The sequence below is a fragment of the Emericellopsis cladophorae genome, assembly GCF_022114955.1.
Source record: "Emericellopsis cladophorae strain MUM 19.33 chromosome Unknown NODE_50_length_166691_cov_114_954254, whole genome shotgun sequence".
In the NCBI taxonomy this organism is placed as follows: Eukaryota; Fungi; Ascomycota; class Sordariomycetes; order Hypocreales; family Bionectriaceae; genus Emericellopsis; species Emericellopsis cladophorae.
This window is the reverse complement of record NW_026250975.1, coordinates 13691-38706: the sequence shown is the minus strand read 5'-3', so window position 1 is coordinate 38706 and position 25016 is coordinate 13691. Positions and strand designations below refer to the sequence as shown.

The 25016-nt window shown below is 55.3% G+C and overlaps 9 protein-coding genes across 9 annotated transcripts; 3 read left to right on the top strand and 6 right to left on the bottom strand.

Moving 5' to 3' along the window:
* Positions 1-34: 34 nt before the first annotated feature.
* Positions 35-2116, bottom strand: J7T54_007748 (Pre-mRNA-splicing factor-like protein; the record flags this gene model as incomplete). The annotated part of the gene is made up of 1 exon (XM_051508845.1): positions 35-2116. One exon carries the CDS (start codon positions 2114-2116, stop codon positions 35-37), a length of 2082 nt encoding a protein of 693 aa, XP_051360077.1.
* Positions 2117-2340: 224 nt separating this feature from the next.
* Positions 2341-4925, bottom strand: J7T54_007747 (uncharacterized protein; the record flags this gene model as incomplete). Its single annotated transcript, XM_051508844.1, has 2 exons — positions 2341-3290; positions 3338-4925. The coding sequence occupies 2 exons, from the start codon at positions 4923-4925 to the stop codon at positions 2341-2343; spliced, it is 2538 nt and encodes an 845-aa protein (XP_051360076.1).
* Positions 4926-5981: 1056 nt separating this feature from the next.
* J7T54_007746 (Pfam:IML2) lies at positions 5982-8886 on the top strand (the record flags this gene model as incomplete). Its single annotated transcript, XM_051508843.1, has 3 exons — positions 5982-6235; positions 6493-6543; positions 6783-8886. 3 exons carry the CDS (start codon positions 5982-5984, stop codon positions 8884-8886), a joined length of 2409 nt encoding a protein of 802 aa, XP_051360075.1.
* A 41-nt stretch (positions 8887-8927) lies between these two features.
* On the bottom strand, positions 8928-9905 carry J7T54_007745 (Methylsterol monooxygenase-like protein; the record flags this gene model as incomplete). Its single annotated transcript, XM_051508842.1, has 1 exon — positions 8928-9905. One exon carries the CDS (start codon positions 9903-9905, stop codon positions 8928-8930), a length of 978 nt encoding a protein of 325 aa, XP_051360074.1.
* A 325-nt stretch (positions 9906-10230) lies between these two features.
* J7T54_007744 (putative 26S proteasome complex subunit sem-like protein) lies at positions 10231-10602 on the top strand (the record flags this gene model as incomplete). The annotated part of the gene is made up of 3 exons (XM_051508840.1): positions 10231-10351; positions 10401-10512; positions 10563-10602. 3 exons carry the CDS (start codon positions 10231-10233, stop codon positions 10600-10602), a joined length of 273 nt encoding a protein of 90 aa, XP_051360073.1.
* Positions 10603-10735: 133 nt separating this feature from the next.
* Positions 10736-12060, bottom strand: J7T54_007743 (Phosphoglycerate kinase-like protein; the record flags this gene model as incomplete). Its single annotated transcript, XM_051508839.1, has 2 exons — positions 10736-11926; positions 11995-12060. 2 exons carry the CDS (start codon positions 12058-12060, stop codon positions 10736-10738), a joined length of 1257 nt encoding a protein of 418 aa, XP_051360072.1.
* Positions 12061-12511: 451 nt separating this feature from the next.
* Positions 12512-13371, bottom strand: J7T54_007742 (uncharacterized protein; the record flags this gene model as incomplete). The annotated part of the gene is made up of 2 exons (XM_051508838.1): positions 12512-13210; positions 13303-13371. 2 exons carry the CDS (start codon positions 13369-13371, stop codon positions 12512-12514), a joined length of 768 nt encoding a protein of 255 aa, XP_051360071.1.
* Positions 13372-16738: 3367 nt separating this feature from the next.
* Positions 16739-18439, bottom strand: J7T54_007741 (uncharacterized protein; the record flags this gene model as incomplete). Its single annotated transcript, XM_051508837.1, has 1 exon — positions 16739-18439. One exon carries the CDS (start codon positions 18437-18439, stop codon positions 16739-16741), a length of 1701 nt encoding a protein of 566 aa, XP_051360070.1.
* Positions 18440-20338: 1899 nt separating this feature from the next.
* Positions 20339-22723, top strand: J7T54_007740 (Kinesin-like motor protein-like protein; the record flags this gene model as incomplete). The annotated part of the gene is made up of 3 exons (XM_051508836.1): positions 20339-20926; positions 21122-21369; positions 21607-22723. The coding sequence occupies 3 exons, from the start codon at positions 20339-20341 to the stop codon at positions 22721-22723; spliced, it is 1953 nt and encodes a 650-aa protein (XP_051360069.1).
* Between the last annotated feature and the right edge of the window lie 2293 nt (positions 22724-25016).

Below are 25016 nucleotides of genomic sequence, written 5' to 3'. Positions count from 1 at the left end.
AAATGATATGAGTATTTGACATTTGTTTCCACCACTACTCCTCCAGAACCCTCGTCCAGTCGTACTTCCTCCAGTCCTTCTTCCACCTCTCCGCCCTCGCAGTGTCCCGCCCCCTCTCCCAGCGACCCTGCTTCTTGACAATGTGCGGCTCAGCACTGACAATGCCCCCAATGACCTCGCGCGCAAACAGATCCCCTTTGGGCCACCGACCACCCCCGTCCTCCACGACGTGGCCCATGCCCCCGTCCAGCGTGAACCAGGCGTGAAAGTAGGGCGCCTCCTTCGCGATGCTCTTCCTGAACGCCGCCCGGCCCAGCCCCCCCTCTGCCGCCTTGAGCGTGTCAATGACAGGCCGGTGCTGCGACCAGTCCGCGTCCGACGAAAGGAACGCCTCCTTAAAGTGCGCGGGCACCATGGCACCCTCCTCGTAAGGGATGGGGACAGCCACCATGGCGGCATGTCGATGCTGCTGCGGCGCCGCGGCATTCTCGTAAAAGACAACATCCTGGCCCGCGGCGTGGTACTTGCGCGTCAGGCTCTTCATAAAGTTGCGAACCTCCTCCCACTCGTCGTCGTCGCACTCGAGCAGGTTCTTGCGGTGCGTCGTGGGCACAATTACCGCGCCGCCGGGACTCACCTCCGGCTCAGTGGGCAGCGTCAGGAACGTCCTCGTGCCCAGGGAGATGACCGGCGCCACGGGTGGCCTCCCACTCTCGTCATGGTGGCACAGCGGACAATTGTCCAGCACCCTGTTGAGCTTCTGGAACTCGTGCACGGCGACATTCTTGAGGTTCGCCTCGCTCTTGTGCACCCTCTTGGCCAGCTTCGCCGCGTTGTCGTCCATGTAGTCCAGGTCCGTCGCAAACTTGCCGTCCTTGGCGATCCGCTCTGCCTGTCGCATTGCTTCGCCGCCGGCCATATTCTTGGTGCGTCGCTCCTCACGCACCATGTCCTCAATCGTCATCTCGTCATTCTCCTCGACGTTGCCGCGCTCCCGACCGCGTCTCGTCGTGACGGCCTTGACCTCCCCGCGCGTCCCGGCCAGATGGCGGTTCTCCATGCCTCCAATGACGACGGAGTCGGGCGGTCTGTTTGCTTGGAATGAGGCAGCCGCACGGTTGTATTCTTCTTCTAGCTGCTCTGCATTCGGCGCTTTGCGCATCTTGGCCTTCATCATCTGGGCACGCAGTCGGTTCAGGGCCGTCTGGTCCATGGCCTGCGCAGCAGCGGGTACCTCGTCAGGGATGACAGTGCCCTGTGGTGCTTCCTCTGCTTTATCGAGCGGGGGTTGGGTATGTCTGATGGTGCGCAGTCTTTCCTGGTACAGCTCCCCGGACGGCTTCTCCTTCGCCTCGTAGCCTGTGCCGTAGACCCTTCTCCGCTCGAGCTCCTCCTTCTCCTCGCGCGCGTCGTCAAAGTCCTCGAGACTACCGTAGCGTTCCAGAGCCACCTGCTCCACTGGTTGGCCACTCTCCTCTGCCGCTGCCATCACGGTCCGGAGCTTGGTCATGCGCCACGACGAACCGCGATCGCCAAATGCGTAATCAATGATCCTTTCTTTGGACGGCGCAGGGGTGGAAGAGCTTTTCGCGTCGTCAATGCCTCGGTTTAGTTCTCGATGGTGTAGCTCGCGCTTCGGCTCAGCTTCCTTTCGGGGTAGGGACCTGTCCTTGGGACGGTGAATGTAATCGACGTCCAGAGATCCTGGCGCCGCCATCCATGAGTCCCGTTCCAGTTTGGGCTGGGCAGGGTCAAGCGCATTCTCGGCGGCGGGACGCTCCTCGTCGGGGAGGGGGAGGTCTTCCTTGGGATCGTTCACGTCGAGCGCCTCATTCCGTCGCGGGCTTCTGCTTCTTCTCGAGCGCTTGTGGCGATGACCATCACCATCGCCATCCCTATCATCGCGATGCCGCCGGTGGCCCCGTTCGTCTCGATCTCGGTGTCTGTGACGATCGTCGCGGTCGTGGTGGGAGCGGTGCCTGGAAGAGTGACCGTCGCGTTCGTCGTCTCTGTGATGGCGGTGGTGGTGTTTGTGCTTGCGTTCACGACGCTCTTCCTTTTCGCGCTGGGCCTTGTCAGCCGCGAGCGACTTTTCGAATTCGTCGAGGCTGTCCATGGTGGTTGATTGACAGGTGGGTGGATAGTCGTAGTGGTGACAGGCGAGCCTAAAAAGTTACGTCAGGTCGAAGACCAAGTTTACCTTATAGTGGGGCACCTTTCACACTGGAGAGATAGACAGGCAATGTTCATCGAATTACATTATCTATCCAGACACGATGGGTATACCAATGAGAAGAAAATATACAAGAATCAAATGCGCTCGTCGCGTCACCTCGAGCTCTAGTCCCTGTGCCCCTCGGCCCATCCGCGGATGGTGCCTCGACGGCCACGCTCCTTTTCCTTCCGCCCATCCGCGCCTGTCACCCTCATCCAGTCCTCCCATTCCTTGCTAATCTCCATCAGCACGTTGCCCATGACGGTAGCGCTCGCCATGAGCCCGTGGCCCTCGCCCTCGAGCACCCGGACCTCGCACCGCCGCATGGTCTTACCCAGCCAGCGGACGTTGTCGACGGGCACGCGCGTGTCGCGGCTGCCGTGATGGATGGTCACCGGCCGGTTAATGTCCACGTACCGGAACCCGATCGTGTGCCGTCGCTCCAGGCAGATGAGGAGGTCCACCGCTGGGTTCGCGCCCGTCGTGGCTAGCTCCCAGATGGCATGTGTCAGGCGCGTGTCGTACGTGACCTGCCTCTCCTGGTCTGCCATGGCGTCTAGCGCGGCCGTCTGGGCTCGATCTGCACTCGAAGGGCGTAGAGGCTCTGTTCGCTGCTTAGGCGAGGTTGTCATGCTCTGTGCCCGACCCGTTGTCTCCAATGGCACGTCCTCCTTGTCGGGAGCTGGCGTGATATTTCTGTTGTTGCCAGGTGGGATTTCCTTCACCTGCCCGGTTGACCTCCGCTTGGTCCTGCGCGAGTTCTTCGGTAGAGACGTTGTGATAGATGTACTCGTTGCTGACATGAAGCTGCTGTTGGCGACCTTGAGCATGGGCGTCGGCAGAGCCCGCAGGATGCGCTGCGACGTGGGGATGGCGTGTGTGGGCGGCAGAATCTGCGAGCCCCCAAAGACGTTCATCTGGGAAGGTGGAATCCACGGTGCCAGGAGATGTATTCGGCCGCGAATGTGCTGGGGCATGCGTAGGGCTGTCGCCAGAGCATAGATGGCGCCGGCAGAGTGCGCGAGGATGGAGAATTTCGTAATCTTGAGCGACTGGCAGATGGCATACACGTCATCTGTCATTGTGAGCATTCATCCTACTCCACAAGTGCAGGAGACTTACCTGGCCAGTTCAGAGGCACCGTTGTCCCATCCGGATAAGGCTCGCTGTCGCCCACGCCGGGACGGTCCGGCGTAATCAGACGCAACTTGAGCGTTAGGGCCAGCTCGTCGTAGAACGCCGTGATGTACCTCGTCAAGCCCATGCCCACGCAGCAGAAGACTGCCGAACCCTCGGGGTCCCCCACCTCGGAGAAGCAGATGACTCGGCCCGTCTGCGGATGCTTGATCTTCTGCGAGAGCCGCGGCGAGCACAGGTACGAGTCCACAGCGTCGTCGATCGAATCAGCCGAGTCCACTCGGTCGAGAGGGGCCCCGTCGTCCAAGTCAAGCATCGTCCTGGGCTCGGGGCTGCTCTGCCTCGACAGTCGCGCCAGTCGCGAATTGCTCCGTTTTGGCTTTCCATCGGGGCTCTGCGGCGCGGAACGACGCCTCGACCCGCTCTCTAGGCTCTGTTGTGAGCGCCTCTTGCTCTGTGGCACGGCGGGGAATGGTGCTCCATCTCCAGTCTCCTCTCTCCCTGGTGTGTGAGCATCAAATGCAAGATAGTCGTCGCGGATCGACTCGAGAAACTGCTTGCTCCTCGGTGTAGACGCCGCGGGGTCGTGTTCATCGGGCCCCAAAAAGAAGCTTCGACCCTCGTGGAGGTCCAGTTTCGCTGGTGGCCTCCGTGGTTTGCGACCATCGTCGACGGATGGCTTCCGCCCGCTCGACCTCTTGGGCCGCAAGCTCGAATCGCGATGCGGTATTGGCCGCGGGCTGTCGGTCTTGGACATGGTCTCTATGGGTTCCTCGCTGATGGGTGTTTCAGCCAGGAATGGATCTGGCTTGTCACTGCCGAGACCCGTGCCAGATCCCTTTTCGCGCAGTCTTTCCTTGGAGCTCATGTACATGAGCCCCTTTGCGCTGCGGCTGGCTTTACGCCCCCAGCTGTCGGCCGATCGTCGACGGTGGAGGTCCGGCTGGTCGGACGTCGAGTGACGTTCTATCGAGAGATTGCCAATGCTCTGTGAATCATTGTGGTCGTACGTGGACGGTCGGGACGGCGTGCTGCTGCTGCGCATAAAAGACCGCAGGCCTCCGTTGTTCTCTCGGCTCGAATGGCTCCGTGGGGTCTTTGGCGGACTCAGGGGCGAGTAGCCGCTCGTGGGCTTCGAGGTCCGGATTACGGGTGCAGAGGCGGCAATCTCATCGAGTGACAGAGACTCCTCGCGAAGGTTGGGAAGACTCGGCTTGCGGTACGCGCCGTAGTCCACGCCAAAGCTGCCCGTCAGGGCGGACCTGCTGCCCCCGCTGGGCGAGGCTGGGGAGGAGTGCGTAGCGCTTGGGGTGTATCCGCCCGAGGTCGCGTGCTTGCCCTCAAAATAGTCGTCTGCTGGTTTCGAGATGCCGCTCAAGCTGGTGATCAAGCTCGATATGACCTCGGGGCCGCCTGCTGGGGGAATGCTCTGGCGCTTCGCAGAACCGACCGCGCCGCCTTGAACCGATCGTCGTCGCGAGCTGCTGGTGCTGGCGCCGTGCGTCGTCGTTGAATTAAAGCGTGTGCGCGTCGGTATCGATGGCGCATCGGTGGGCAGTGGCGGAGACGCCATGGCTCTTGAGGACTCTTATAGTAGTGAAACAGACGTCAGGCGAGCAAATGGCCCGTCCGGTCGCTTGGCCACGTCCAGTCCCCCAATGCAGGAGGTCCAGTCCCTTGCGTCGGTCGGTGGGTGGACTGGCTGCAGATTGTGCCTGATCGGCTGCAGGAGTTGGAACTAGTTAGTGCATGGAAGCTAGGCGGGGGCCAGAAGCAAGGCGAGGATGGTTTCTGCTCGCTCGCTCTGCGTTTCGGAGGCGAGACGGGAGTACAGCAATGAAGAAGTTCAGTCTGGATCACTGCGGTGAGTCAAGACAGACAGAGACAGCGGCACGGCAGAGGTCGAAGGGGAAAAGAAGCACAGCTAATTCTAATCTTCCCGAGTCCTGCACTCCACGCGCGCAGAGATCCGCGGGCAGGTCAGGGGCTCACAGGCCACTTGCTTCTGGCAGGCAGCTGTCCACTGTCAAGGCACCACTGAACCCAGACATGTGTTACTCTTCAGGGGCTGCGAATGCGGCTCGGGCGCCGGATACAGCGGGGTAGACCGCCTAATTTAGGTGGCAGACGGGACGGCAGTGTCCATGTCCCTGAGGGTCCGTGGCGGTGATTGGGTCGACGGAAAAGGGGCGTCTTGGGCAACGTGACATTAAACACCACATCGTGTTCCAGAAAGCATATTGGTTACACTGTCTTGGAGAAGGACTGATATCATCTTAATCAGGAAGGATGGGCTGAGCGTATTGGAGCACATGCAAATTGCTACCGTGGGGCTTCTGTGTGGCAAGACGAACATCACGGTCAGGTGCCACTCCGTGATTAGACTTCATTTAAAAGAGACCCCTTTGCAATGCTTGTCGCAAGTCGATGACGGCTTTCACCTGGCGAATGTCATGTGCCCTACCTGATTATAGCCGGGCAATGAAATAGCAGAAAACGTGGCCTGCCCTATCTTGCGGGCAGAGAAAGTAGAATAGCCTCGTCCGACTGCTTCACTACAGGGCAGGTCCGGAACAGTAAAGTTCACCTTCACTCAGACTCGCGATCAGTCTCCGCGTCACATTTGATAATGGAGCCGCACGCAACGCTTGTCGAGCGCCGTCGCGCTGATCATTATAGTGCTCGCCCGGAGACCCGTGAGCGGGAAGAGCGGCTGTCCACCACCAAGTATCTCCGGCGTCACGTAGATTTCCACCTCGTCCAGCGCGTCGCGCTCCATGAATGCCATCTGCAGTTGACCACCGCCCAGCATCCAGACGTCACCGTCGTCGAGAGCACGGAGTTCCGAGATCAGCGCGTCGACATCGCTGCGAACCAGGAGCGGTCCGTTTGGATTGACCAGTGGTTTCGAGGTGACGAAGACCACTCGCTTGTCGCCCCACCGTCAGGATGCGTTTCGAGAAGATGCCGTAGCCATGTTGCGGATGGATTATCGGTGATGGAATGAAAACTTGGATTCACACACACATATCTTGGATTAGCAGGATCTTGTCCGCATCGGGCCTCTTTCTACCTGCAGAGCGCAGACGCTGTCAGCATGCTGCCTGTGAGGCTGTGACACCCAACTAGCATCATTGCAGAGCATCCACCTACAATGATGGCACAGACGACAACAAGAAGCCCCTCGACGCGTGCGTCCGGACCCTTTTCCCCATTGTGCAAGTAAAAGCCTCATCAGCACACAGTACCTACGTATCCCACTCTGTTTCACCAACGTCATCGAGCCACTCAGCCACATCGGCACCCACATTCCGCAACGTACGTATTCAAGCGGGATTTGGGAAACATCCGACTATCCGACCCTGAGGGCGCAAGCGGTTCCAGGGTCTCTGGTACATAAGCGCTGACACGTATTACCAAGTGCACAAAGCACGCGCATGGGGGATGACTTTGCTCAGACAAGCTCGCCGACCAAAATGAGCAAACTGGGCGGCTGGCTGCGCGCCAATGTCAAATCTGACCATGCGAACCCGGAGAAGGAAAGGAGAGACCTCGTCGAGGCGCTGGACTACGCGCAGCTCATCATGAACGATGACATTGACGCCGCGTACGAGGCGCTACGCAAGGGGAGCTCGTCCTTCCACTCCCTCGGCGCAGCGGTGGCCTTTTTCATGCGCTCGGTCCTGGGCATGGAAAAGTCCATCATGGCAGAGACGACGGACATGCTCAACGCCTGCGAGAACAAGGCCTTTGAGGATGCCAAAATGGCCGTGAGGAGGGGCAAGAGGGTGGACGGAAACGGCATGTACCCAGCAGGCACAGAGTACGAGCTCATCCGGGCTGAGGTCTGGCTCATGGGCGCCGTCGTCGGCGTGTTGCACGAGAGCCTGGTGGAGGCGATGAAGAGCTTCTACAAGCTACGCAAGGCCTTCTTGACGCTCGACGGCATCATCCAGATTGAAAACGGGGTTATTGGCGAGGCCACCCCGGGAGGTGCCTTTTCAGACCAGGGCACGAGTGGCAAGAACACGCCGCGCGACACGGACGACAGCGGCTCCGAGGTATTCGTCGATGCAAAGGAGACGCTGACCCCCTTGGTCGAGGAGAAAAAGGAGCTCATCACTGCCGAGACGACACCGGAGCCATCCAGCTCAGACGAGGAACAAACAAGTCTCCCAGTAATGAAACCACCGATCGAGACAGAGCTTCTTATGACGGATCCCGTCGACGTCTTCATCCATAGCGGCGCCAACATGTGCTTCGGCATCCTCATGCTTATGCTCACACTGGTGCCGCCCTCCTTTGCCAGGATCCTCTCCGTGGTCGGCTTCCGAGGCGACCGCGCACAAGGCGTCGGCATGCTGTGGCGATCCTCGACCCATGACAATATCAACGGTGCCGTCGCGGGTATGACTCTCCTGGGCTACTATCAGAGTCTCCTGGGCATCGTTGACGTCCTTCCCCACGAGCGTGACTACGACGAAGCCGCCGAAACCGTCGGTCCTCCGCGCGAAAAGTGCGCGCGTCTCCTCGCCACCATGCGCGAGCGCTACCCAGATTCGCGCCTCTGGCAGGTCGAAGAGTCCCGCCGCCTCTCTATCGAGCGCAGGATGCGTGAGGCGATGAAGCTGCTCACGACCGGCAAGGCACCCAAGATGAGGCAGGTCGCCGCCCTCAACGACTTTGAACTGGCACTGGTTGGCATGTATGTGCAAGACTGGCCCGTCATGCGCGACGCATTCCTCAAAGCCGTCGAGACCAATGACTGGTCTCCAGCGCTGTACTGGTTCATGGCCGGCTGCGCCTGTATCGAAATGTACCGTGACGCCAGGCGCAACGGCAACGAGGACGAGAGCAGGCGGCAAAAGGCTGCGGCGGACGAGTATCTCAAGAAGGCGCCCACAGTCGTCGGCAGGAAGAAGCTCATGGCCGGCAAACTCCCCTTTGAGGTCTTTTTACAGAAACGTCTACAGCGCTGGGAGGAGCGCGCCGCTCAGCTGGGCGTGGACGTGATTGACGCCATTGGCGTCAGTCCCGCCATGGAACTCACATACTTCTGGAACGGGACAAAGAGGATGAATGAGAAGGAACTTACCAAGGCCGTCGACACGCTGAGCTGGGAACGCTGCACATGCGGCGACAAGGGCGTCGAGCTCATGAGGAGCGAGCTCGATGAGATGGGCACCTGGGCCGTCTGCTTGTCCTCTGTCAAGCGACAGCAGGGCGAATACGTGGCAGCGAGGAGCCATCTCAGCGAACACGTCCTCATACACGACCGAGCTGTCTTCAAAGGCGCTACCAAGAACGACTTTGTACTCCCTGCCGCAGAGTACGAGGTGGGTGCCATTGCATGGGAAGAGTGCGGCGCGGCACAGGACGATGCCATGAGGAAAGAGAAATTAGAAGAGTGCGCTACGCAACTGGAGAAGGTGAAGAACTGGGAGGCATTCACACTAGACATGCGGATCGGCCTCAAGGTACAGTCAGGCTTGGAGACACTCAAGTGGTTCAGAGCGAAGAAGGAATGGCATTAAACAAGAAGCCAGCCAGCTGAGACAAATATAGACATACAGTATTAGTTCTTCTTGGGGGTCCTCTTCCGGGTGCTCCTCCGCAACGTGTCGACGCCATCTTGCACCATCCCCGCGCCATCGTTCAGCTTGGCAGACGAACGCTCCTTTAGGTTGTGCTTGTCGGCCTCGTCCTGAGCGTCGTCCATGACGTCCTTGCCCTTGCTTGTGCCATGCGCCCAGTCGAGAATTCCCCACGCCCCGTAGTTTGCCGTGCCCCTGCTGGCGTAATGCCTGGCGGTGCGGCGGGCAATGCCACCCAGGAAGATACCGGGGACGATGCTGTACCCGGACGTGACAAGAGTACCCTCAATGGTCGTGAGCAGCGTGAAGGCCAGATACGTGAGCAGATGCGGGTGGAGCAAGAATGCAGGAAGCAGGACCGGCACGAGGTGGTAGATGACCAGCGGAAGAGGGTGATCCGCGTAGAGCTGCAGCGCGCAAACCGGCTCCCCGTGCGAGTACGAAGTATGCAGCCTCGTTAGGAGCGGCACTAAAGCCCCCTCGTGCAGCAGATACCGGTGAATGTAGTATGTGAGCATCTCCCGCGCCGTGAACAGAATGGCCGTTTGCTTAAACATCTGCCACGGCAGCGGCAGCGTCGTTGATACCTTGTACAGCGTATTTCCTGTCGCAAGTGTGTACAACCAGCTCACGCCGGCTTCTACGGCCACGACGAGCAGCATGTTAAACGTGGCGAGCCCAATTAGCTTCAGGGGCCTGCGCGGAAGCCGTTTGGCGCCATCAAACTTGATGCTCCCCGCCACGCTCGGTATGCCAAAGTCGAAAGCGAGGAACAATAAGGACGGCGCAAGCCAGAATATCACTCGCAAGACGAGCAGAGACGTGGCATGGATCGCCTCGGGCTTGTGGCTCAGCACCAGGGCCGACCACGTCGCATAGAAGAAGAGGATGTTGACAGATGTAGACAGCGACGGTGTCAGCACCGCTGAGATGAGCGGGATGGAGAGCAACACGTCCATGGCAAGGGTTTCTGTTGTTTGGTGCGGAGCTGCAGATGCGTGAGACGAAGAGGAGAAAATGGGCTCACCGTGCCCGGCCGTCCCTCGTCGCAGCAGCTCATGATCGTCTCGTGGTCAAGATCCTGATCTGAACGCGACTTCTGCACCAATGACGTCGGTCCGGCGAAAGCAGCCACAGCGCACACCAGCCACACATGGATCCGGGTAGGACAGACCGACTGCCCCACCATGACCTTCTCTCTTCCACAGGCAACCAAGCTTCCATCATCATCAACGCGACGCCATCGCCAGCACCAACTCACATCGCACACCACACACCGCAACCATGGCCGCCGACAAGCCCACAGAGACACCTACTGCCGCCGAGCAAAAGCCCGAAGAGACCAAGACCGCCAAACCCGCAGCGCTTGGCGAGGACGACGAGTTCGAGGACTTTCCTGTGGAAGGTGCGTGCCGCATCTGTCCGTTGAAACGAGCTCACGCTGACTTCCTCAGACTGGCCAGAGAACGAGACCGAGGCCGCAGCACAGGGCGAGTCGAGCAAGCACTTGTGGGAGGAGAGCTGGGACGATGACGACACGAGCGACGATTTCTCGCAGCAGCTCAAGTACGTTTTGACGCCCAGGACGAATTCGAAGTACTAACACGCATCCACAGGGCCGAGCTACAAAAGGTCGAGGCTGGCAAGCGGAAATAGACAAGCACAATCATGACATGAGTTACGACGATACAAAGGGGATTCTATTGTTCCTAGGTCACAAACTAGATGATCTCCTTCGGCCTATCCCGTCAACAACGTTCTTTTTACTGATATATATCCCTCTGTCCGTCTACTTACTCGACAGAGCCGTGACGCCGGGCAGCTCCTTGCCCTCGAGCAGCTCCAGCGAGGCACCGCCGCCAGTAGAAACGTGGCTCAGCTTGTCCTCGACGCCATACTTGGCGGCCACAGTAGCGGTGTCACCGCCACCGATAATGACAATCTTGCCCTGGTTCTGGGCACCGTCGACGACAGCGTCGAGCATGGCCTTGGTGCCGTTGGCAAAGTTGTCAAACTCAAAGACGCCGGCAGGACCGTTCCAGAGAATGGTCTTGGCCTCGCCAATGACCTCCTTGAACGACTTGATCGACTCCTCGCCGCAGTCCAGACCCATCCAACCTTCGGGGATGCCCTCCTTATCAGATGCTTTGCCAACCTGAGCGTCCTTGGCGAACTTGTCCGCCGTGATGTAGTCCGAAGGCAGGACAATCTTGACACCCTTCTCCTGAGCCTTGTTCCTCAGTCCCTCCACGAGCTTGGAGCCGGCCTCGTCAAAGAGCGAGTCGCCAATGGCCACATCGTAGAGGGTCTTCTTGATTGTAAAGGCCATGCCGCCGCAGATGATGAGCGTGTTGACCTTGTCCAGCAGGTTGTCAATCAGCTGGATCTTGTCCGACACCTTGGCGCCGCCGAGGATGGCAAGGAAGGGACGCTGAGGGGCCTCGAGAGCCTGGGCAAAGTAGTCCAGCTCCTTCTTCATGAGGAAACCAGCGGCCTTCTGGGACAGGTCAACGCCGACCATGGACGAGTGAGCACGGTGGGCGGTGCCAAAGGCATCGTTGATGTAGATATCACCCAGACCAGTGAGGCCCTTGCGGAACTCCTCAACCTTGGCCTTGTCCGCCTTGGTCTTGTTGCCCTCCTTGTCCTTGGCGCTGCCCTCCTCCTCAATGTGGAAGCGCAGGTTCTCGAGCAGGACAACCTGGCCACCCTCGGCCTTGTTGACAATCTGCTCAACCTCGCTTCCGACACAGTCGGGGGCAAAGGTCACGCTCTTTCCCAGGAGCTTCTCGAGCTCGGGCACGACAGGCTTGAGCGAGTATTTTTCGTTGACGGCGCCATTGGGCCGGCCGAGGTGGGACATGAGGACTACGGCCTTGGCGCCATTGTCGACGGCATACTTGATCGTGGGAAGAGCTCCAACAATGCGCTGGTTGTTGGTGATCTTCTTGTTCTCGTCGAGAGGCACATTGAAGTCGACCTAGATGCCGTTAGAAACGCGTTCCCAGACTACCCCTCCATGGCGGGGCAACCAGAAGAAGAACTCACACGAATGAGCACGCGCTTGCCCTTGACGTCGACGTCAGTGATGGAGAGCTTGCTGGAGAGAGACATTTTGAAATGTTTCTGTATGGATTGGTCAGTGTTGGTGATGGTTGTGTGGTGACGGAGAAAAGAGCGCAGCTATGGAAGCTACGGGCGGGTGGTGAAGCCACGCATGGTGGGGTCGAGGGTGACGTCCATAAGGCGCACCTTGTGGCATACCTTACCTCTCCAAGGTAGCTTATCAATATTATGCACTCTGGGTCGAGGAAATAGCAAGTTTCATTGGCTTAATACAAATCTACCCGGTTTCTGGCTACTTGTTGACAGGAGCTCCTATTCTAGCCGAGCACGAGCTTGCATCGGGACTGTGCACTTGTACATACAAAAAAAAAATCAATTGCCGTCTAGGGCTACCAACGCCATATAAAAGGGGATACGGAGTGAAGTCATAATTTGATCAACGCCAAAAAAACAGCCCAGCACGCAAATGTAGAGTTTCCGTCTTCCAGCCTTACCGACCTTAGTCCGAGCTATTCGACAGCGAAAGGTAGGCAGTCCAGGCAATACCAACGGTCGAGACGAATGGCAGTTGGAACTGCACAGGCATCAAACGAAAGTTGACAATCTGCACAGCCGGCCACACAATGTAGTTGGCCTTGAGAGTGGGGATGTACATGTCGCGCAACTTCTGGCTGATCGCGCGACGGCCACCTCCCTCGGCGACCGTCATTGTGGTGAAGAACACCAGCAGACCGGCCGGGGCGAAGATGAGCTGGTCGAATGCGACGCGCTTCATCGCTGGCCCGAAAGCACTGGTCTTGCTGATCGGGAAGACGCGGCCCAGGAACTGGAACCATTTGAACTGGACCGGGGCCATGCAAAAACCGTACGCCATGAAACGCGTCAGACGCTCAAAGTCGAATGGCGGGGGGGGTTGCTGGCCAGGGAGGAATTCTTTCTCGTAGTAGGAGGCTTTGCGGTCGAGATCGGAAATTTCGATTGAGATGTCGTCGCGCTTCGAGATGCCATCCAACTTTTGGTTGGCGCGTAAGGTGTAGGATGTGATGGTTTGAGCGACCGTGTCTGCAATGCCACCGAGAATGGCGTTCGTGACCATCATAGTCATCACGGGCCGTTCATCGTAGTAGGCATTGTACCTGGCCGTCAGGCGAGCGACGAGAGCCATTTCGATGAAAAGTATAATGGTGTGAAGGAGAGGCTGTTGGAGAAATTTGAAGTTAGTGATAAGGATTCGCCGGGTGGAGTGGCAATCGAGCGATCGCGGTGGTAGCACCAACGGAAGGGACGTACAATTCTGCCAAAGATGAACTTCTGGTTGACGGTGCGCTCAATGCGACGCTTGGTGAGTTCCCAAGTCATGTTGACGGGGTTTTTTTTTTTTCACTCGAGGTATTATGTAGGTGCGATGCCGGGGATGCAGAAGAAAGGGAGAGAGTCAGGCGGTGGTCGGACTGTGGGTCACCTCGATGACGACGGGCGGTGACAGTGCCACTGATCAACTGGCCAGCTGCACTGATGCTGGAGCTGAAGATATTAAAGCGAGAAACCCAAGTGCAGGCTCTCTCTTCTTTGTGTGTGCGTAGGAAGACTAGGATGGTAATGATCAAAACAATACAGGTCGCGGAACGGCGTGAGGCGACATGACAGTCCGTGACAACACCTGTTGCGCTTGCCGCAACGTCAGCTGGGCTGAGTCGGCGCTTCCGGAAGGCACGGGCAATCGGGGTTGCGTCCGCGACCGGGGGCATGCATTTGTCGGGGCGCAAGGCGCGACCCCACGGTTGTCACAATTGGCAAGGAGCAGCATCGGCCATTATCAGCCTTCAACACTCCAACACTAATCAGACAGTGATTCACTTATCTACTTGAGTCTAAAGAGTAAATAATAAAAACTTGTTATGATAGAGGTATTTAATTAGATACTTATAAAATTTTCTACTTCGGTTTCTAGTGAAATTGGAATGTCACTATAAAAAAAATAGCACGATCCCGCCAGGACTCGAACCTGGAACCTTCAGTATGCAAGTCCTATACCGGAAACTGACGCGCGGCCACGTTGGGGGGGTTAGCTTTATGCTTTGATGTTGAGAAGAGCTTTACTCACTTGCGCCACGAGACCATATCTTTAAAGACCAGAAATAATTGTTTCTAACCTCAAAGGCCGGCACCGACTCGAGCTCTTTCGTACCCACAGAAGTAGTTCACATTAGACGAACATTAGTACAGAGAGCATAAGTATTAAGCAAAGTCACTTATATAGTATTGCCCTAATGTCGTAATTGGATTAAATCTATATATTCACTAGGTATTAACATTAAGCGGTAAGAAGTAATAAGTCTCTATCTTAGAGGAGTTTCCAAGGACTCAAGTGACAAGGAGCATAATAATAAAGCACTAAGGAGCCCACGAAAATAGCTGGAAGCTAGTAACCCTAAGAGATGTCACTTAAATCTACCTCTATTACCTCGACTTCATATCCCCCTAGCCTCTGCAGCCATTGCATTGCCTAGGTGACGACAACTAGGTGGTGGAGAGACAAATATTGGAGAAAGTTCAAACAATTATGATTATTACACAGAGTTACTCAACTGCTCTTATATTCATTTTGTGCTCTTGACAAATATTTTCGGCCCGAAGACTCTCCAGCCTTCATCTGTTGTTCGCATGATTGAGCGGGACGGGAAGGAGCGTGAGAACTAGAAAGAAAGCATCCTTCACCTCAGTCGGCGGGGCTTCTTTTCTACTTTAGATAAGCTTATATTCAAGGCCTTCTGCGATGTTTAAAGCGAGTGTAGGTGCAGCCAGCCTCCCAAGCCGAAAGGTTTTCTCGTTATGATATTCACAAAAACAGAAGGAACGATCATTATAGTGGACAGGTACTAAAATACATTCTGAAATCCGAAAGACTGGGCAGAGGTCAGATGGAAAGAGCAACTCATCGATTATCACGATCAGTCCTGCCACATGCTTTAGAAAAGCATGTCCTGTAAGGTATTGCATCATTCGCCGGGATTTAGCACACATAGATAATTCAATGTCAGTCAGAGGCGTGTGTCTTGCATATTGGGTTTAAATTTTCTTTCTCCGCCGTTTGCTCACTGACTAGGGTTGGTCGCATCTATCGTGACCTATTCTTCAGTAATGAGTAACAGTTGTACGACACAAAGTACTAGACCTCGGGCAACCGACAACAAGAATTTCAAGAGCAAGCGACAGTACTTTGAGCGAGTCGAATGTCACTAGAAGCGCACATATCGGGCGACTCGCTCAATGATGCTTGCGCAGGAGGCCTTAATTTCGATGTGCAGGTCTCGGTACATTGGATTTCACCATGACTTGGCGAGGGCAAGACTACATCTGCATGAGGCAAATGGGAGTTTGCATTCATGCTCGGTAATGCAAAGATATAGCCAGTGTCCATATCAGTGGCAATGTCCTCAGCATCTTTGGCTAAACGCAGGCTAGTTGCCGATTGTTCAACCTCTTTAAGAACACCACCACATGCAAGCACAGCTTGAGCAAGTAAGACATTGATTCGTATGTTTTTAGCAGTCTTTCAGAAGCAAAATAAACGAGCGGATATATTATTCAATGTCAGAGAACCACATCGTGATCAGTATAAAAATTCAAAGCCTGTGTGCGGAGCCCTCCATCTAAGATGACCATACGGAAATTGTAGTTTTAGAGGGCTTCCTCATCCGGCGATTGGCTATAATTGAGGGAAATGGAGATGCTCTTATGTCCTGGCCAGTAATTGACGCCCTAGTTGGGAGACAGCTTCAGAAAAAGCTGGCTCCTTCCTCCCCCGTCATCGTATCTATGTACAGAGGGGCATTTACCTGTTCTGAAGAGCTCTTGTCCAGAGACAGGCCGGTTTCGCGGGCTTCTTGAGGTAGGTACGGCACATCGCCCCTGAAGAGGGCAAGAGCGGACGGAAAGCGCTGCTAGTCGAGCATGCTTTAACAAGAAGCCAGATTTAGCAGCGACCGAAGCCTTCGGCAGAACTTGTCCCGAAGTCTGGCTTGTTCAGCCCAGGAGAGATATTTGAATTGCCGCAACCACCCTTTTTCAGGAAGTAAATGAAGTCGGTAGGGCTCGGAATCGTTGGCGCGATATTCCAAAGCACGTCGCTAGGCGCGTTGCTTTGCTTGTTATCAGCTAACCCCTAGACCGAGATATCGATACATAACTGAAACTGCACCTCCTCGGCCGTGAACGAAGTTGTAATTCATACTATCTACTACCCGCTCAGTGGTCGATCAGAATGGCTGGATCTGAGTCGCCCCACGGCCGATGAAGCCATAAGATTGTATCACACTGTCTGCTCATGTATTTTACACACCTCCAACGAACACCCGTCCGGTCATGGTGGGTTTCAACGTGGCGAAGCACCGGTGTGCCGTTATTGATCTGCTGTTGGCTGATATCCAAACCTGACACTTCACATTAGGTGGCTTTCACAGTATGCGCAATTGATATTCAAGAAACTTTTTGATTGCCCCGCTGCTAAGAACGCCTCCGCTTGAGAGTGAATTGACAGACGCCGTCGCGCCTTGGGTGTTAGTAACGCTAGGTACCTCAGGATTCAAGTCTATTCCTGCGCCCAGATTAAGAAAGACAAAGGAAAACAATGTTGATCTCGCAACATTAGCAAGGCCAGGGATAGCTCCAACTATGCCGTCCTTGTTCGTAATGTGGGGGACACTCCTCGTCGAGGGTCGTGTCATTAAAGCTGCAAGCCAGCCACCTCGGAAGAGATGCTCTTCTGCTTCTTGTGACTGGTGAAGCTTTCCGCCTCGCCCGAAGCCTTGCGCTTCTGTGAGACGGCATCCAGGGGGCTGCGCATCATATCGCTTGACTGCCTCTTGTGACGACGTGCTGGTGTCAACGGAGCGGCGGCAGTATCGAAGCGGTCCGACTTGATGCCACGGATGGTGGTGCTGTTCAGGGGGCCACTGAAGGCGATGGAGTCATGCGTGGCACCGGTGCCCATGAGCTGAGCGTTGGCTTGGTGTTGACGGAAGGCGCCAACATTGCGTGAGTTGATGTGGGACAGATTGGCGTCGCTGTGCGCGGTCACGGGCCGACTGGGCGTCGTAGCATCTTGACCATCCCCTTCTTCATCCGAGGAGTCCTCGCTGAGATTGATGTAGCTTTCGAATGCAAATCCGTCGCCCTCCTGGCCGTCTAGATCTGACGAAGCCTGATCATCCATGACATTGGTCTCGGATTCCTGCTCCGAGACGGGCATGGGGAATAATTGCCCATACAATTGCAGATCGCCGTTAGCAGTGGCGTCGTTGCCGAGATCGAGCGGATACTGGCTGAAGTCCATGTTCAATTCGAGGGGCGAGTCTGGCAGCATGGGCTGCAGGAAGGGGTTGTGTGGAATATGGCCCAGCTCGTGATGTCGGTCAGGTGTGAAGATCATCATGCGCTTTGTCTCATGGTTGTACAGAGCAATTGGCTTCTTTCTGTACTTCTGAAGGTTGAAACGCGACGAAAGAGGCTCACCCTTGCTGCGACGCGCGGGCTGCTCGTCATCGGAAGTATCATCGTCGGAACGGTCATGGAGAGCTGCGGCCGCGGCACGAGGACGCACTTCAAAATCCTCCTCTTCGGTTGTGGAGCCGTCATCATCGTAGTTGTATCCTTCAATGAACTCTTCGCTTTCGGGGATTGTCTCGCAGGTCGTTGGCTCGAAGGCAGGCTGCAACTCTTCTTGAGGCGTCCGGGGTGTGGCGTGCCTGTCTGCGATCCTCTGGAACATCACCTCCTCGTATTGATCATAGTCGAGGTCGGTGTAATCGGAGCCGCTGTTCTCTTCATCCTCGATACGGCGGCGGAAGTTGCGGTCCAACTCAGATTGAAGCACAAAGATGTCAGGGAAAAAGTCCTCATTAGCCCCGTCGTTGTCAGACGAGTCCTCTTCCTCCGAGGCCCAGTGAACCGACTTCTTACGGATAGGCCACTTGGACTCCTCCTCCTCCTCCTGTTGGATCTCTTCATGCTGGGTGGGGCTGAGGCCTTCCCAGCTCTCGTCACTGCTGGGGATCAAGCCAGCGCCTCCTTCGTCGTCCTCGTCTTCTTCCGCTGCCTCCTCCTCATCCTCGTCGTCGGAGTCGTCGTCGTCACCGTCGTTATCGGAACCGTCATCCTCGAAAAGCGATCGAGTAGCGCCAGGGCTGGACGTGGTCTCGCCCACCATTGCGCGCTCCTCGACCGCTGTCACGTCCTCCTCGTCGTCATCTTCGTCGTCGCTGATGTCGTCAACGGCCGAATAGTTGTCGTCTGCAGACGAAAGGGAGGAGGAGAAGTCAAAGGTCGAGGCGGAGACGGTAGAGGAGCGGCGTCGTCCCTTTTTGCCAATCTTGATGGAAGTGGTAGGGGGGGCCTTGCGGCTTTTGGGTGTCTTTGGAGAGGGCATTGTTGGTATTGCGTGTGGCGTGTAGCCCTGAGTGTGATCGTAGTGTTTGCTGATTGTTCTATTCACAGACCAAGCTGCAGCGCGAGAGGCAAGCTGGGTCTGTCAACTCTGTCGTTTGGGTTCACTGGTGAAATTGCTCGATGAACTGCTGGACTGCCGGCCCAGCGTACCTGGGCCAGCAGTGGGCGTTTACAGCTCAGCGAGGGCCGAAGGCATCTTGACTCGACAAAGTTGGGTAACTGGTATGTTCCTGCAGTTAGGGAGGAATTTGTCGACTTCGTTGTCTTTTGTAGGGTGTTTGGTTTGAGGAGGAGAAGCAGGGAGCGACAGAGACGAGGTGGACAGAAGTTCTCTATATGATAACTTTTTTTGGTCCCGAGTGGAGAAGCATTGGGGCGCTACAATTGGCAGGTTGCGATGACTCTAACACAGACCGCAGTGGACTGAACCTTTTTTCCAGCGCTTGTATGTGGGGCAGGCCCCTACCGAAGCATACTGATTGTGACTGTGAGGCAGGAGGGGTTGATCGTGCCTTCAGTTTCTTCTGCTGATGACTCCCATCTGGAGGCTTCTCGGACCATCATATGCAAAGAGCCGTGATTTGGGAGTCACCGCCTTTTCATATGCGACTTGATTGGCGGCCGGCATGCAGCTTCACCATGCACTGTCCTAGTCGAGAAGGATTTCGTGTTCAACGCTTGGGCGATGCAATACCAGCACAAAGTATCGCGAGGGTTTGGCTAGGTCAGACCCTTTTATGTCCTTTTCAATGCATCTTGACAGAGCAGACCCCAAGGCTCAACGAGGTAATTTTGAGGATCGGGCGAGGCGAGCCTAGACGTCAAACAGGAGACTGGAGTCGACTGATGTCCCCTCTATGGGTCCGTCGTCGTAGCGGGGCATTCTCACTTGATTGCAAGTATGACGAACGGCTGGCGGGTATAACGCTCCGTCATTTGGTCGAGACCGACGATTATTATCATTTCCACCATAGGTCGCGAGTGCCGTGGTAGCGATAATCAGAATTTTATGCGCGTAGATAACCTTCGCGGTCGTCTCGGATTATCTATCTAGCCCAACCAGGCTGACATGGCGGGACACGGCTCTGCAAACTTGATGCAAAAAAAAATCCTGTCAGCAGAGGGATGGATGGAATTCAGGGTCCTGCGGCCCTGTGGAGATTACCCACCCTGGAGTTGCCTTCGTCGTGAACATAATCAGCGCCACGGTACTATGTTATACGTTTGAAGTGCGTGTATGAAAATGAAAAGCTGTCAGCAGTGTGGCCTACGATGAGCGGAAATGCCAAAACAAATTGTGTCTGGTATCTAGCCCAGAGTGCCTCGCCTGGTCCCTCTTTGCGGCATCAGGCTTGTGGTATTTGCAACCTTGTTAACATGAACTCAGCCCTCTCGCCTAGATTGTAAGCGAATGAAAGGTATAAGCCAGGTGTCATGTAATTTGCAATGTGTCTGACTGCTGTCCATCAAGAACTGACTCACAACGTTCTGTGTATCGGGCCCCTGAAGTGAACACAGCAAGGAAGATGCCAGTAGGTTGATAACTAACAGATGTGCCTGCGTCGTTACGCACTTATTGAGCAAAATGCGGGGGCACCAGCGCGTATAGATAGCAGACATCTGACTGTATGTCGTGCATTCGTAACTCACGATATCTTGTCATGGAAGCCAGGCCGCATGTTGCATCAGCCTATCTCAAGCCAGGCTGAGGCGCGTAAAGTGGAGACGCGACGCGGTTGCCCTGCCAGCGCGGACAATTCTGGAAATCCCCGAGTAAACAGGGGTGTTCTTCGATCAAATGCAGACCCATTTGGTATTTAGGCACGTCCTTACCTTAGCGACAGGCGACAGCATCAAGACAGCCCGCCAAATCATCGAAATGGAGTCAAGAACCTCGCACAACCTCTTCGAGGTCTACCTTCGATTACGACCCTCCCCACCTGGTGCGCCCGCCTCCGAGCGCATCCTGACTGTCGAAGCACCAGAAACGAAAGAGGAGGAAGTCCAGCGCGAGGCCACTGGAGTGACGCACATCACACTGAACCCGCCGACTGATCGTAGACGCGCCATTGAAAAGTTCGCTTTTACGCGTGTCTTTGAACCTGACGCCGGTCAGCTCGATGTTTTCCATTCTGCTGGAGTTGTTCCCATGGTCGAAGGTGTGTTGGCACGGGATGGAGGCGACGGCACAGACGCGATGATTGCCACACTCGGCGTCACAGGCTCAGGGAAAACACACACAATGCTCGGCTCCAAGACCCAGCGTGGTTTGACGCAGCTCACTCTCGACGTCCTCTTCCGGTCAATCGGCCTCAACATGCTCGAAGGTCTCCACCTGGCCTCTGCCGCCGACTCACTTCAAGCGAGCGACCCATCCGAAGCCACATTGATGACGGCCTCCAACTTCATTGATGCCGTTTGCGGCGATGTGCCGGGGTCTCGTTCTCGCGCCGCGACCCCCATGATTGTACGACTTCCCTGCAGTTTCCCCGAGTCTCCAACAAGCCCCAAGCATCCACGAGAACGATAGTCTCGCTTTCGGGATGATCACCTATCTCCTGCCATTCATTCGTCCCAGCGGGCGAATATTCAACAAACCAAGCCCTTTATGGCCCTGACCAACGCATCCCGTGTCAAGAAAGTTGCTAAAACAGAATCAAAGGGCGAGTCACACAATCCTCTGTCGCCAGGTCCTGCGAGACGAAACATACAACGGCCTTCTGCCCTACCGCAGACGCCCGATGTCAGCAACATTGATATGTGCTGCGATGCTTCGGCAGAGTACGCGGTTGTCGTGTCCATGTACGAGGTCCACAACGATCGCATCTACGACCTTCTGTCGCCTCCCTCACGGAACGCCTCATCCAAAGACATTCGTCGCCGCCCGCTGCTATTCAAATCCACCGAAATGTCACCTGATCGTAAAGTAGTTGCCGGCCTGCGCAAAGTGATTTGCACAACTTTCAGAGAGGCAATCATGGTTCTGGAGGCTGGCCTCCAGGAACGCCGAGTTGCCGGTACAGGCAGCAATAGTACGTCGTCGCGCAGTCACGGGTTCTTCTGTTTTGAGGTGAAGAAAAGAACACATAGCAGACGCCCTGGTTCCTGGGGCGGCAGCAAGCTGACAATTGTTGACTTGGCTGGTAGCGAGCGTGCTCGCGACGCTAAAACTGCTGGTGCTACGCTGGTGGAAGCTGGCAAGATCAACGAGAGTCTCATGTATCTCGGTCAGTGTCTGCAAACGCAGAGCGAGGTTGGAACGTCTAGCAAGCCCAACATTGTTCCTTACAGACAGTGTAAGCTGACCGAGCTGCTCTTCTCCAACTCGTTCCCCTCCTCATCCTCCAGTTCACAGCCTCAGGGTCCCCGACGCAACCCGCAAAGGGGAGTCATGATCGTCACAGCCGATCCTCTGGGCGACTTCAATGCCACATCGCAGATTCTTCGCTACAGCGCTCTTGCGCGGGAGGTAACAGTGCCTCGCATCCCATCAATCACGGCAACTATTCTCGCCAATGCTCCCCCCATGGCGGGGAGGCCGCCTAGCCCAGTCCAGACACATCATCCTCGACCTTTCATGCCTCCCGGAAGCTCTGGCTCGTACAGGGTTGCTTCATCTGACGAGAGAGCGACTATGGAGCTGGCTGCTCTAGAGATAGCGCGCCTGAGCGACGACATTGACCACTTGCGCGAAGAGGTGGATGCCCAGACTGAGGCAAGAATGACGGCTGAGGCCCATCTTATGTCGATGGAAGACCGCATGTTGGATCTTGAGGCTTCCATAAGGGACGACTGTGCGACAGAGTTCGAGGAAAGGCTTGCGATTGAGCTAGCCAGGTTCAAGTCCTCGCTTTTGCTAGAGCAAGAGCGCAATGATGAGCACTGGGACCGTAAAGTGGATGTTTTGGAGCGGGGACTTGGCACGGACGAGGCGGATGACAAGGAGAACGTACTTGTCGAGAGCCTCGAGGAAGAATTGGAGCGTTTGCGTCGAGAGAATGTGATCCTGAAGCGCGAGCTGGCGAACAGAAGCCCCAGCAAGCGTCGTCCACTCGAAGAGCGAGGCGACTGCGCTTCATCGCCCCAGGGCTTGCCGACAAAGGGCGAGGGCGTGGCTCAGTTGGGCCGCAAGATGGAGAAGATGCATCTGAGCAACAGCAACTCGCGGGCACCCGGTGGCGCGAGCAGCGGCAGCCCCAAGAAGTTGCGCAGGCTCGGCAACCGGAAATGGGAGCACGAGGAAGATGCGGATTTGGAGTATTGATCTTGGTATAGATACCCGGTTCTTTCGTAATGCACTTTGGCTTCTAGCGGAAAATGAATTGATTTGACTCGATCGTAAAGCTACCCACCTTACTTTGGACATCGCTCGTTGTGTGAATGATATAGATAGAGTCCAGTCCCTGTGAGCTCGGAGCACCAAGACAAACAACCACACCTTGACTCCAACATTGCCCCTTACTATCCCTTTCTCCGATCACTCACCCAAGTGACCCAACGACAGATACTTGACTACAGACGTGAAATTTGATCGAATGCATGGATCATTGCAGCGAAACAACAGAGTCGAGTGTCTATTCAAAAGTAGGAGTCTGTGGCTTTAGGTAGCGGATGAGTATTTAGTTCTGATACTACACTATTGTATTTAGAACAAAAATAGCATTGAGTCTAAAGATAATCAAGGTCTATGAAAGGTTTCGTAAATTCTTTATAAGTTTTTTTCTTTTAAATCTTCAGTCTTTTATATAGTCTTCAGGTATTGAGTCAAGATGTTGCTGGGATATTGGATCGTCTTATCTGAAGGGATTCTAACCGTTGAAAACATTTATACTCTCGTAGATACCTTGTAATATAACGTAATTATATTGATCAGCCATCTTGATGACTTCTAAGGTAATGATCGACTCAGACTTGCCTGAGATTTGGGTCGCTTGTTTTTGGTTCTTGCACCAGCATCACCAACCACCGTCTGTTGCTTCATACGACCGTGTTTATGTTTGCTTTGCTAAGCTTGCCAACAAGCGCCCCTGAATCGCGGGCCGTGGAGGCACACGTCTTTCGACGTATTCTGCCACCCGAAAACGCACTCTGGCCTCAGCCTGCAGATAAAGTATATCTGTGTTTGTTGAACAAGATGGCAGTTACTCTTCATTACAGTAACCCTCCCACAGCAATCGTACAGATAATTGGGGAATGGGTGGTCAACCACATGCCCAAACCCCAATTGAAGGATACTCAACACATATCAGATCACAACATGATCAGGTTCGCCACCCCCAATTCACCCGCTCCATGGTATGCCTTCTGGACGTTAAGCGTGTGGTTCCCGCTGGAAGACCTCAGAAAATCCACAGTTGGGGGGTGTGGGCGGGGGATTGGAGGTTGAGATATTGGTCCAACTGGACAGTAATTTGGCGGATAATACCATCGCCAGACGTGTTCATATATGAGCGTCTGACGCGTGCATGGAAGGCAGACCCCATCTTGCACCAGCATCACCAGTCACCACGCGTGGGTTCACACGACCGTGTTCATGTTTGCTTTGTCGCGACTCGCGACGGATAGAAATCATGCGTCTCATTATCTTAGCGAAGCCTCTTCTGTCTATAATGGAGGATACTTAGGCACTTCTTGCCTTATCGAAACAAGTAATACACCTTGCCGCCCTCCTCCCTTATAATACCTAGCGAAATCCTCAAGTTCATAGCAAACGAAAAATAGCAACGTGACAATATGAGCCTCCTACCATCCTCCTCGTGGTGACTTCTATTTGCTGCTCCGAGCCTTCTTCTTCGGAAGGGCAGACAATTCCCCCTCAGTGCCGCTCAGCCGTCGAGGTGTGCCATGCGAATTACCGCGAAAGAACCCATGGGTGCCTGCTCCCTTGGCAGGCTCTGGCTTGTTCTTTGGAGAATTCTTTTGCTGAGCGAAAGGCGAATACAAAGGCGAATAATCCGCGGGCCTTGGCTTGTAGTTCGACGAATCTTTCGTGTGAAGGGGAGGTGAATCCTCCTCAGACTCTTCAGAAATGCCAAATGGAAGTCGTCCTCTAAATTCCGTCGGGCTGAGGGGCTTATTACCCGATTAGTGAGCGGATTTCTGGGGAGTGGAAGCCTTCTTGGTCGCCAGTTTCTTCAGAGCGGCGTCCACACTTCCGGATGTCTTGGGAGTAGATCCTCTAGGAGTGGGCGTCTTGCCCTGGTCCGCGCTGTTCTGGAGGGATGTGAGATTTTTCAACAGAAGTCTTTTGTGTGCCTCGAGCTCTTTGACCTTCTCTGCCAATCCCTCGTTCCGCTTTGTCAACTCCTCGTTCTGCTTTTCTAGCAGTCTCACGCGGAGGAACCTCGTCGACAACTACAATTGGAACTTCACCTCTAGGACAATGCCCCCCTTCCACATGATCGTTCGCAAAGCCCTGGAGAAACAGTACGAGTCCCTTCTCGACGGTCAAATTGGGCCGCCACCTGTGGTTGAGGGAGAACACGCCCTCCTAAAGCCTGTACCTCGAGGGAACCCAGACGTAACGTCATGGAATGAACAAGCCCGCAGTGCTGTTA